This window comes from Lytechinus pictus, chromosome 5 (genome assembly GCF_037042905.1).
Source record: "Lytechinus pictus isolate F3 Inbred chromosome 5, Lp3.0, whole genome shotgun sequence".
NCBI classification, from domain to species: Eukaryota; Metazoa; Echinodermata; class Echinoidea; order Temnopleuroida; family Toxopneustidae; genus Lytechinus; species Lytechinus pictus.
In genome coordinates, this window is record NC_087249.1 from 49691148 (window position 1) to 49704467 (window position 13320).

General features: G+C 36.6%; 1 protein-coding gene across 3 annotated transcripts in view; it reads left to right on the forward strand.

Annotated features, from left to right (window-relative positions):
• Window positions 1-397: 397 nt before the first annotated feature.
• The window catches only part of LOC129261145 (SWI/SNF-related matrix-associated actin-dependent regulator of chromatin subfamily A member 5-like), a 35319-nt gene continuing 22396 nt past the window's right edge, over window positions 398-13320 (forward strand). Inside the window, exons 1-7 of one of the 3 annotated variants that reach the window (XM_054899201.2) lie at window positions 398-548; window positions 6700-6768; window positions 7290-7456; window positions 8398-8599; window positions 10205-10384; window positions 11217-11372; window positions 13006-13206. In XM_054899201.2, the coding sequence (XP_054755176.1) occupies window positions 498-548; window positions 6700-6768; window positions 7290-7456; window positions 8398-8599; window positions 10205-10384; window positions 11217-11372; window positions 13006-13206 (1026 nt within the window). In that variant the 5' untranslated portion in view covers window positions 398-497. Of the gene's footprint in view, window positions 549-1032; window positions 1164-6699; window positions 6769-7289; window positions 7457-8397; window positions 8600-10204; window positions 10385-11216; window positions 11373-13005; window positions 13207-13320 lie in introns of those variants that run through there. The other 2 variants (XR_010293504.1, XM_064099148.1) reach the window with 2 other exon arrangements.

Sequence of the window (13320 nt, forward strand, 5' to 3'; positions counted from 1 at the left end):
CCCTTAAATCACCCTCCAAACCAAATCTTAGTAGACATGTACAACGCCCCCCCCCCCCCGTATAGTTCCGAAGCCCGTTCTGAGGACCCTCCTATTTACAATTAGCACGCTCCAAGGCCCCCGTTTTTTGTCTCGCCCGCGGCACACCCCTACCACTTTTTAGTCGAGTGCCCCCCCCCCCCACAAAAATCCCCTGAAAAGTGAAAAGGGTGCAAATTAACACAACAACATTTAATTACTCTGCCAATTTGTTATGTTGTGAGAATTTTCATACAACACTGAAGACATGCCGAGCAATAAAAAAATCCTTTGGATGACTTTGTAAATATTATTTTTCTCCTGCAACCCTATCTCTCTCTCCCACTGACATTCTGACTGATCGCGATACTTACCAAACGATACTTTTGTTTATCGTTGAATTGCGCGCGCTCATTTGCAGGTCATCTGGTGGTTTCCCTTTGCAATTTGCACGCGAGTACCCTTAATTTCGTGCAAAAATGGCTGATTTAGAGGAGAGAGAAGACACCCCTTCACCCCTTGGGAACCCGGTAAGTAATTGTTAACCATGATGATGCTATTATTGTTTAATTTTGTCGGTTTAAGTTTGTTTTATTTGGTCTTGAACTTAGCGGCGTTTTATTACCCGTCGTCATTTTCATTCATTTGTCTTGGTCGGTCCCATGTATTGGTTTGGGTGTAATGTATGTTTTGACATGATAAACACTGAACAAAAGAATTGTGATGACTGAATCTGATAACAAGATGTTGTTGACATTGATGAAATTGAGAGTTTGATGTTGCCGTTGTTGGAGAGTACTGTAGCTGTTACAGCTAAGCGAACAATGTCATCTCAAGTCATGATGATAGTACTGATAGGAGACGTCAATTTTTTTCTGATTCTTAGATAGGTACGCTACTCTAGCGCGAGAGGGCGCGATTTTCGCGTCATCATTTTCGCGTACGAAAATGGCGACAAGCTGCTTCGGGAGCCGGTGCGAGCAATAACGGCAAGCCCTACTTGAGTCTCCTGTCTAGGATGGTAAACGTATATCAATGGGAATGAAAACGATGACATCATCTTCCCAATGCATTCAGCTATACTGCACGGTAAGCTCTTGCGACGGAGGGTCGAGATCGGAACAAAAATTGCACTAAAACAGTCTGTAAGTACAGTTTATGCATCAAATCATCATTATATGTTATTTTCATGGAATTATCAGACATATTACGCTAAAAATACATATGCTACTCGAAAATTGAAGTCGTAAGCTTTCATTTCTTACCTCATTCATGGCAGCATTTCTTGCCACCATTTGCCACGGACGAATGTTAAACGCCCTTGCTATTTGTTTCGTGGGATTTTCGTGGGAAGTTTGGCGACGCGTTTCGCGGGCTAATTTATGGCGGCTGCTAGGGTTTTTGGTTGCCCGCGGTGTGTAGTCCTGCGCATTGGAATTTGTGTAGCAGACCGTCTACCGTGATATGTCTGGTATTTCTTTGATTTAAAAAAACTTTTTCTTTTTTATAAATTAGGAATTGAAAACCAGACACAAATGTAGAAATCAGAAATACATCCCACACTGACACATTCATTTTGATTGAATAAAATATTGAAAAAAAATGGCAAATGACGCAACAACTTTCTGAATCTTCTCGAACCTAATTTTAGCCTTTACTTTAGTCTTGATTTATTATTTGATGATTATATTCTGTTGAAAATTCATGTAACATGATTTCTTTTGGCCTAATAAAACTTAAATTTTTTATTATTTTAAAAATGAATGGCCTAGATCTAATTTAATTCATTATCATTTTAATTTTCTTTTGTTTTCATTTTTTTATTTTCATTCAGATTAATTTCTTACCTCCATTTGAGCATGGCAATACTTACTGATCTGAAGTCGAGGGGCCCAACAATGAACAGACTTGGGCTGCATGAGCCGTCGAATATCTGTGGTTCCAAGAAAGCGTGATGGAAATGCCGCCTTAAAAAAACCAACCCCACCTCTGCCTCTGGGCTTTGTTCTTGGCGATCCTGCATTCCATTCAGACTGCAACTTTAAGCAGGAATTGTTCTACCAACTACTTAATTATTCACAAATATGAATTGCAGCTTTTAAATTGACAAGAAAGAAACAATTGATTTATCTCACCCCCCCCCCAACTGTCTTCTAACATTTTCTATCGCCCCAAACTAACACTTTTTTTCTTGTATGTCTGTTTAAATATTTTTATTTAGACTTTATGTAATTTTTTCATGATTTATTTAAGAAGTATGAGCAAAAAAACAAACAATTTGGCACATGCAGTAGAGAAGAGAAGGAACATAGTGTTGAAAAAGGATACACATACAGATCTGAATATTAAAATAAATTTTAAAAAGAAATGACAAATCCACACTGACACATGAAAGTATTCATTTTATTTTTTTTCCTTGTTGGCATTGGTTACATTAATTAACTCCACATAAAAATATAAATTGGATATTTTAACAGTATTAATGAAGTTGCTCAATAAAATTTAAAATTAGGTATTCTCATTGGAGGTAATGGTTGATACAGGTGGGTGGGTGGACCTGCAGCCACTAGCGTACCTATGGGGGGGGGGGGCAGACTGCCCCCCCGACGAGTCACAACCCATGCAAGGGACGTATCCCTGCCCTCCCCCCCTGATGAGCCACCGGTGGCCCCCTCCTTTGAAGTTTAAGACCGAAAGTACGAAATCCTTTATTTGTGGTTGAAGACTTTTTTGCTTGTCAAATTTTTGGGCGGACGATTTTGCCCCCCCCCCCCCCCTGTGGAAAATCCTAGGTACGCTACTGCCTGCAGCTCTATTGTTTTATTAGATTTTCATTTTTTATTGCTGGGGGGGGGGGGGTATTATGTAGAGCTGAAGCCAAATGATCTTATGAGGCAAGATTCAGTGTACAGCTCAATATGGTGCATGTAAAGTGATTTATTAAACTTTTGAAATATCAATTAAGAACTGGAATGATGAATGATATGAATATAAGAAATATATTAAATGCATGTAAAGTGATTTATTAAACTTTTGAAATATCAATTAAGAACTGGAATGATGAATGTTATGAATATAAGAAATCTATTATATGCTAGTTCATCACAACTTTAGCTGGATCTTGCTGCAGAAAGTGCATCGTGTAGTTCTACAAATATCTCTGGTGAGAGGCAGTTTGGCAGAGCGGATGCAATGCTTCATAGGGCCCCTAACATTTCTGTGGTAAGGTCGAATCCAAACTGATGTTTTCATCAAATGATACAGCCTCCTGGCTACAAAAATTTCCTGTAGATGAAAGAGAAAACAAAATAATGAATGCAATGAAATTGGGAAAAAAGTGAGGCTAGAGGAGCAAAAACAAAAGCAAATGGTTGTAAAGTTAGTACAGGAGAGGAACAAAATGAGAAGAAAGGAACTCACAGAAAAGGAAACAAAACAGAGAGACAAACTTGAGACTAGCTCCTTTAAAAAAAGTTCTGTATGGTGTACTATGGATCTGTAAAAATATTTTAAAATTATGTAAAGTTTCAAGGATTGAGCATGCATAGGAAATCACGTAAAGGCAAGGATATCAAGTCACGAATAAAAACAAAAAATGAGGGGGGGGGGAATGGGAATTACATCACCCCCCCCCCACCCCGCCTCTCCAAAAAAAAAAAAAAAACGACTTTAATAACTTGTCAAAACTCTATCTAGTATCAGCTTATGTTATTATCCTTTTTAATGTTATTGTTAGGGATCGAGAGAAAGGATGAACGCGGGGGGGGGGGTGCATTTTTCGGATTCATACTTTCAGGCATCAGTGTACTGAAGGGGAACATTTAACATAGGACTACAAAAAATTGCGGTGGACAGACAAGAAACAAGAAATGATGATTAAAATGAAAGAAAAAATTCTCGATCTCAAAACAACTTGAAAAAAGAAAGATGCAAAACCAAATGTTATCAACTCACTTACATATTATATTTGAAATCCATCCCAATGGTCTTCCATGTCGTAATTGTGCACTGTAATTCAGATAATCTAGTTAAAACATGTGAAATTAACTTCAAGTCTCAAATCAATCGTCTTGCACACTGTGCCTTGCATGCAAAACAACAAAATACTCCGATATATGCGTATCATGAACGCACATGCATATTTATGAGCGCCGCGAAAATGACCAATCTCATTCACAAATGATGCGCACTTACGCTTCGTCACCATGCCGCGAGAAGCGTTTATGCGCGATGTAAAATCTCCGCCCCGAATTGGCAATCCCCGAATGCGCATGCGCGGTGGTGATTGATACTCGATGGTCGACAATTCGTTCGGAATGGATAATACTTAGAAATCATTTCTTTAAAAAATCATAACTTGAGTTATTCTTCATCATATGTCTTAATCAATGCATCATCGTAATGGGTGACACATTTTCTTTATGTTGAGGTAAGTTTCAACAGATTTGGATGAAGATTTGAATTATCAGTGGCGTACCTATCTTAGATTCTGAACTTTTTTTTAAACTTATTATTTTATATTAATTTAAATTAATGTTACTTAAAATTTAAAAAGTTCAAATTTCAAGCAGAATTCAGTCTTTCAGAACAGAATTCATTCACACAAAAAAAACAAAAAAAAAAAGTTCCATTCATCATGTTCATTTGTGCTCTGTTTTCATTATGAGCTTTTGGGATCCTTTTTCATTCACCAGATTGCACAGAAACTTCAATTTTGAGCATATTTTTGTGGGGCCCTCTAATTTGGTGTAAAAAAAATCATGAAATGGAAAAACAAACTATCTTTTTAATTTAGAAAAATTAATTAGAAGAAATCAATTTACTACAGTATAGAGCCAAGTCATACATGACTAATAGTAAAATACTAACTACTAATACTAACCTCGCAATATGTGTGAGTGACATGAATGGGGCCTAGACTCTCTAGAGTCTAACTGTATTATAAACTTTAAAAAAAAAAAAAATCAAGTTAATCTGGACGTTCAATTGCCATAATGATCAATATAATGATCAATATAATTATTGTAGGCATTAACAGAAAGACAAGACAATAATTTTTCCCCAAGGGCAAGGCCAAGAAGGCAAGAACAAGAAGTCAAGAGAAAATAAGTCAAACATTATCAACCTCACTTCACCACACAGCCGGGGGTTAGATTACTAACATTAACTGAGCCTACTGACACTGAGGACAATTCAAGGTTATATCAAAACTTTGTACATTATATAATTGATTCATGTTTGCCATGGTGAATAAAAAATGAGAAAATTCATCAGAATGATTGGGCACTACATGTAGATCTTGATCATTGTTGTAGTTCGTAATGGGTCGTTTCCACACCCAAATGATCTCCTACATGTAGGTATACTCTCAGTGTGTCTGTCACAAGGTTGATGAGCTTGATAGATCTTGATCTAAACTGTTACAAGTTGGACAGATCAGTTGAAAAAAATAAATTAGGCTTGCCGCTTGTAATACTTAGTCTTTGCAAGGTCTTATTTTTGTGCTAAGGTAAATAAAACTAAGGTGGAATATTGTAGAAGTTCTGTTGTAGAGACCTTTTTTTTCTGCCCAAAAATGAGGATTGTCTTAGAAAACAAGGATTTCCTTGTAAACCAAGACAAATTATACCTTGATAAATTGATATTATCTATATCACTTTTTTTTACTTTCCACTGCTAATGGCAATTACGATAAATCAGAGTGCTAATTCTGAAACTTAGAGTAAAAATAAATTCTGTAATCTCATCTCCTCCTAGTTCACTGTCTATTTTTCATGATTCGCTGTCTTCCTACAGTTTTGTATTGAAAATCTGATATGTTTATGCTGTCTAGTGCATTCGTTTAGGGTCAGCACTTAAACAGTTGTATGAACTTTCCTAGAATTCTTGTGTGGAGATATCATTATAAATGAAAACAATCCTAGTACTCCAGGGCAATCTTCATTTTCAGACCAGCGCCTATTCTGACATGGTGGAAGGCAGATATCAGTTTAGATTCTGACTTGTTGCAGATTATTTTGAATCAAGTTGTTCATAAATTACTTTTTAATTAAAGGGGAATCCAACCCAAATAAAAACTTGTTTTTATAAGGAAAAGAAAAATTAGACAAGTTGATAGGTGAAAGTTTGAACAATATTGGACAAACAACAAGAAATGTATGAATTTTTATAAGTTGTAAATATTGGTAATCACTATACCCATGGAGACTTCAAATTGGCCGCATATGAGATGTCATAGTGATGTAAGGCAAGGACTACTCTTCCATGTACTCCAATACATATTATGGCTGAAATGTCAATTTTCCCAAAAGTTTTATTTTAAATTATATTTTTCTTTCATGAGGACATAAAACAATATACTTAGATTACTGCCCGAGGGAAATGGGTGCTTTAGGAGAAAACCACAAATCCCTGATAATAAAGTACATGGCCTATGGGAAAGTTGTCCTTGCCCCTTATCATAATTTACTTACCCAGTTGCCAATTTGAAATCTACGTAGTGTTAGTGATCTCAATTTTAAAGCAGCTATACATTTCTTATTGCTTGTCCGATTTCTTTCAAACTTTCACCATTCTGTTTAATTTATTTTTCTCCTTCCCAATGCAACATTTTATGACCAAGGCTGGATTCCCCTTTAAAAAAATGACATCAAGGTTTTTGTTTGATTACTTCCCATACAGGCACTAAAATTGAAGATGCCTCCCAAAGCAGGTGGAAGTGGTTATGGGGAAGAATATGATGCCAAATTGGTGAGTAAAATAGTGTTCTTTTTAAATTCTTAATCTTCATTAACCAAAAAGATGTAGGACTAAATGTTACATGTAATTAATTTGAAATTATCCCAAGCAAGCCATGATTTTATAAGAAATCTTTCTATTAAATATTCAAAGATGTTATCAATTAATGATCTGCTCTGGAAAAAAACAGAAAGAAAATGAAATATCACATTTTCAAGAGTTTTAAAAATGATAAGATAAAGACTGAATATTGATTTTTTTTTAAAACAATTTGTTCCTTGTTGTGAACTCATTTCCACATTGTTCTACCAATTTTTCACTTTGAATTATTTATATGTAGGTAGTGAAATGTACATTTTAATTCGCTATTTGGAAATGACTTGGTAATGTGTGTACCACATAGTTTACTGATTACCCTTTTTAAATGCTCTCTTATGCATTTGCACATTATAAGCATGATATGATCTTTCCAGGTCTAGGCTAGCCCAAGATGACCCACTGACCGAGTTCTTTGTTCATTTCAACCCTTACAGGAAAAGGACAGATCGTCTCGATTTGACTTCTTGCTGCAGCAGACAGAGATCTTTACTCATTTCATGAGCACAAGCTCCATGAAGTCGCCAACCAGTCCACTCAAACTTAAACCAGGCAGACCCAAGATGAAGAAAGATGAGAAACAAAAACTCTCTGCAGTTGGAGAGTGAGTGCTTGAAGCAATGAAAATATATATTAGGATCAAGTCCATGATAATCTCCACAACCATGAAACACTGATTTCAGTGAATTGAGTAGAATCCAACTTCCCAGTAAATTTTTATAAAAATTGGGCTATATCTCTTGAAAATAAATTTGAATACAATATGCTGTAACCTTGGAGCTTATACAATCTTTTTTTTTCAACTCTAGATAAAAAAAAGAAATGTGAACGGTTAATGGGGATTTAATAGATGCATAGGGGAGGAGAAAGGTGTTTTTTTCCATCTAATAAAACAATTTTTAAGAAATGGAACATTTTTTGATGTGGTCATTTGAAATGCATTGAAATGTGTGACTCAGCCCTATTACAAATTGTTATAACATTGGTTTTGGTATAATCACTAAAATAATAAAATATATATACATATGAAATGATCATGACCATTAAGAGCAATTAAAGACGCATATGATATGTTAGGGAAACCCTTTCCAGCTTTATTTCCAACTTTTTTGGCTAAATTTTGTATTTTCCCCTCTAAAAAAAGTACTTTTTGTTTCTAAAGTTGGAAACAATGTGGTGGGGTTAGGGGTTATGTAATGGGTCATCAATACATGACACCAAAATAATGTCTGACTCATTCATTATCGGCCTGGGGGTGGTGGCTCAACTTGCCCCTATGCTCAACTTACCCCGCCTTCCCCTACATTTAAAAGTCACTTCTAATATATCACTCCCACTCATTTTTTTTCCCACTTCTCTTCATATATTAATTTTTGTAGTTTATGTATATAACTCATTGAAACCATTTTTCTCTTCTGTGTATATGAAATTTGTTTTATGTGAACAACCTGAATCTTGAAAACAAACTGAATCTGTGTATTCTTGCATCATGGACAGAAAAATCTGAATCTAAATAACGTTTCACTGTCTCTTTTCTCCGATCAGTCATCGGCACAGAAAGACAGAGCAGGAGGAAGACGAGGAGCTACTGACGGAGTCCCGCAAGGCTACATCCGTCATCACACAGTTTGAGAAGTCACCGACGTACATCAAGGCTGGTGAGATGAGGGATTACCAGGTCCGAGGTCTCAACTGGCTCATCTCGCTCTACGAGCACGGCATCAATGGTATTCTAGCCGATGAAATGGTAGGCAGATCCATATATATCGGGAGCCAGGGTTACACCAAAACCGAATTCTCCCGAATAAATTCAGATCGATTCTGATGGATTAGGAACCTATTCGTCTCTGATTCGTCTCCCCGAATACAAGACGAATAGGTACGGAATATGTCCCGAATTAGAGCAGAATCGCCAAGAATTGACTGCCCAGAATACCCTGAATCCCCCCCCCCCCCAGAATCCAACCGAATACGGTCAGAATGTGGCCCGAATGAAATTTGTCGTGGCCACACTCAGGAGTATTTTGGAGGGTATTCATCTGGTTTTGAACATTTCAAAACAAGATGATTCTCTCCATGAATGTTCTTGAATCCCCAAATTTTCTTGCATTCGCGGAGGGAGAAAATACTCCTGAATATGTGTATTCGGATGGATTTGCAGCTGATCCGGTTCCGGCGTAACCCAGGCTTGACCCCCTACTCCTCCTGGGGGGGGGGGGGGATATATGTTTCTTACCGGGATGATATCAAAATGGCAATTTCTTTGTCATTTCAAGGGTGAAATGCCCTTTTAACCTGATGCATTTATTTTCCTCTGCCCCTGCACAATCATTTGCCCTGTATTATGGAATAAGCTGAGGGTATTGAGAGTTGTAATGGTTCTTGCTAATTTCTTTCGAATTATACAACTGATATTGAATACAAGCATTTGATGTAACATATTCCATTCAAGTCAATTCAAAATTCAATTTAAATTTATTTCCACATTTGAAAATATACATATATATACAAATCATTGACATTAAAAGATGTTTCACATACATTTCATAAGCACAACTGCTTGTATAAATTGGCCCCATACTGATAAAAAAAAATCATATTAATACATGTAAAATGAATAACAATATTATCATAATCATAACACAATTACGAATAAGTCAAAGGAAGAGCGGGGGGGAACCAATCATTACAATGAAAGGAAAGCCATGTTGACCCCTTTTTTTTATAATAATGGTAATGGATATTTAGAGGCGCTAACAACAAAAAGTACCATGGCGCGTACAATATATGAATAGTAATCTAACTTTTCCAATAATAACCACAATCGGTCATTCTAGATAAAAAGGGAAATTACTTATTGAGGAAAAAGGTGTGTCTTAAGGGAAGATTTGAAGCCAGGAATACTGGAAGCATTTCTTATTGGAAGAGGAATGGCATTCCAAGTCTTGGCAGATGCTACAGCAAAACGTTTTTTTGGCAGAGGAGAGTTTCGACACGGGAATGCAAAGTCTGCATGTGACAGTGTCTTAACGAAGATGACGAGAGGGTGTGTATACTTTAATGGTATTATTAAGATAAGATGTTAAGGTGCCAATTGATTAAGAATTTTGTATACATATACATGTAAGCAGACTTAAAACTAAATATGTTGGAATAGAGGTAACCAGTGGAGTTCCTTAAGTAGGGGTGTAGTATGAGTTCGGGATCCAAAGCCAAAAATTAATTTATCGAGCGGCACGATTCTGAATAACCTTGAGTTTTCTTTTATCCCTAGCTGAAAGGATCTCTAGTTGTGAAATAGATTTAAAAGAAGCATGGTTCTAATATTAAGTTGTCTCTTTTTACTTTGCAGGGTCTTGGCAAGACACTACAAACCATCTCGTTGCTAGGTTACATGAAGCATTACAGACACATCCCTAGCCCCCATCTTATCATCTGCCCCAAGTCTACGTTAGCAAACTGGATGGCCGAGTGTGAAAGATGGTGTCCTTCACTCAGGGCTGTCTGCCTTATTGGTAACCAAGATCAGAGGGTGAGTTTACATGTGCTGGAGAAATATGTTTATCTTTGCTGGCAGTCTGTACAGTCTACGCTGTGTTCATGGTTAGCAGAATGCACTATAATGTATATTTGCCATATCACTTGGCTGATAAAACCTTATATCCCCAATTAAAAAAAATAATAGTTTAACTTAGTTTTTACTTTTTCTCATTTCCAACAAACTCATACATATATCAGTAAATTTAACAATTAAAGTAAAACAATGCATGCAATATAAAATTTCAATTATGAATTATAAATTTGAAACCAAAAATAGTACTCATTGCAATACCCCAAAAAATATATTGAAAAATTAGTAATGTTTCGCTGGAAGTGGAGAGGTCCACTGAGAAGCTGGGCTTGTATATTGTGGACACCTCGGATAATAATAGTTACAGATAATAAAGTATAAGCTCAGACAAAGCATTATTTCAGATTTGTGACATAAGTAGAAACCTCCTTTAGCATAGAAAGGGTTCTCTACAGGAATAAAGAGACTGTTATATACTGGTGTGTTGGCTCAGTTGGTAGAGCGTCCGTCTCACAACCCGGGAGGTCGGGAGTTCAAATCACGGCCGTGTCAGACCAAAAGACCCACGATCAATTGGGGAAAACAAATTTTCAGAGTATTTCACTTCTGATGCCTATTTGGAACAATAAAATATGGATTTTTTTCTTTTATTTGTCACCATATCATAATTCTAAGATACAGCTTTTGCCGAGTTGCCATCAAATATGTTTTAATTATGAGATACGAGATAATAATAAACAAGTGAAGTTTAAGAGCTGAATGAGACTATTTCTTGAAATCTTTTTTCCCCCAGTCTGCCTTTATTCGAGATGTGATGATGCCTGGTGAATGGGATGTCTGTATAACATCTTACGAGATGGCCATCAGAGAGAAGTCAGTGTTCAAGAAGTTCAACTGGCGCTACCTCGTCATCGATGAAGCTCACAGGATAAAGAACGAGAAATCAAAGGTATGTCAGGGTTCCCAGTCCATCGGGGAAATCAGGGTAAATAATTTTACTTTTTTCCAGTCAGGGAAAAAACAGGGAACTTTATTTTTTTTAATACTTCAAATCAGGAAAAAAATGCCTCAAATGAGGAAAAAATCAGGGAATTTTTATTTGCCCTAAAGTCGAAAGCACGATAGTCAGTCAGACTCTGTAATATTTTGTTGCATACCAAAACAACATCCATGGAAAGACTGTTTATGGTGCGTGTGTAATAGTACTGATTAGTTTTGCATTATTGTTTTTATGCTGAAAATGCATGTAAATCACTGCAACAACTTTGAAAATATGCAAAACTGGGAATGGGTTTAATAATTATCAGGGAATTTTTAAACTTCAGGGAAAATCAGGGAATTTGTTTTCTTGAAAAGCTGGAAACCCTGTATGTATGATCCATTGTCTGCTAGACTAGGGTGGTCCTTGTACAATGTGTATGTGAGTCAGGAGGGGGAAAGTTCAGTCAGTAGAGATGGGGTTTCGGATTCCAGTGATCTGGGTCCCATAACACAAAGGTTAGCGATTAATCGCTAAATGGAATGGCCTATCAGGATCGCCGTTGCATGCGCATTTCGCTCAGTAGACTGACTAAGAACCAATCAGAATTGTTCTTTCAAATTAGCGATTAATCGCTATTCTTTGTGTTACGGAGCCCTGGATTCTGTTCCCACTTGGTGCACTAGTGCCCTTTGGTTTCGCATCTTATCCTCATTACAGGTTCCTAAGCCGTCAGTCCTCTGGTTTCATGCTTTCTAAAGTAATCAGGCAAACATCATGACCACCACCTCCATTAATAATTCCCATTAGTGAATGGGTTACGAGTACAACACAGGGCTTTGCTTGTTCTTGTGATCATGTCTGTAATATAGGAGTGGCAATAATTTGATTAGTTATTTAGTAACTACATGTAGAAGAGAATCCATCTAGTTTGTTTTGTTTTTGTACTTGCCATGTTATTTACAAGTAGGTTACGGTTATGTTTTGTGGCACTAGCGGAGATAAAGGCCGTATTCTGAAGTCAGGTTTAATTTAGACCACAGTCTAACTCTGTGCTTAAATCATGGTGATCCAAAACGAAAAGTGTTAAAACTTTTATTAAGTTGTATGTTTCTTATGTTTACTGTGCTCTTTTTTTATTCATCGATGGTAAAGAAGATCATTTATTTATACTTCCTACACAATTATGAATGATTTGAGAACCGAATGAGCTGAAATGTTATATCTCTACTGTTTGTGATTTATGTAGCAATTGGCTGTCTATACTTAAACCACAACTTAACCTAAGTTTAAGTTAAACCAGACTTCAGAATATGGGCTAAAGTGTATAGACAATCAGTGAAGTTGAAATATGACAAATGTTGAATGATGTTTGCATAACTAATGTGAAGGAGTAGGTCTTTAATTATATTGTAGAGCTCTAGTAGGCATATTAATAGTTAATCCTAATTTGTTCAGATTGATCTTTAGCAATAAATTGTTTGGCAAATTCCACTATTGATGGACTTCTAATTCAACAATTTTTTTAATAATTATCTTGCTATTACCAGCTGAATCTAGCTTAAGCTTGAGTGCATGAAATTTCTGACCTTCTTTCTCTCAGCTCTCAGAGATTGTCCGTGAGTTCAAGACCACCAACCGTCTCCTGCTGACCGGCACGCCCCTTCAGAACAATCTCCATGAACTGTGGGCCCTCCTCAACTTCCTCCTCCCCGATGTCTTCAATTCTTCAGAGGACTTCGATGCCTGGTTCAGCACCCAGGATTGTCTCGGCGATGACGGTCTTGTCCAGAGATTGCATGCTGTGAGTTTTATATCTCATACGGGATACTAGAGATAAATGAATGTGCAGTAAACACTGATCTCATGAAAGTTTGTAAAACCAATGTTAATTGTCACTACATCATATAGATCTCAA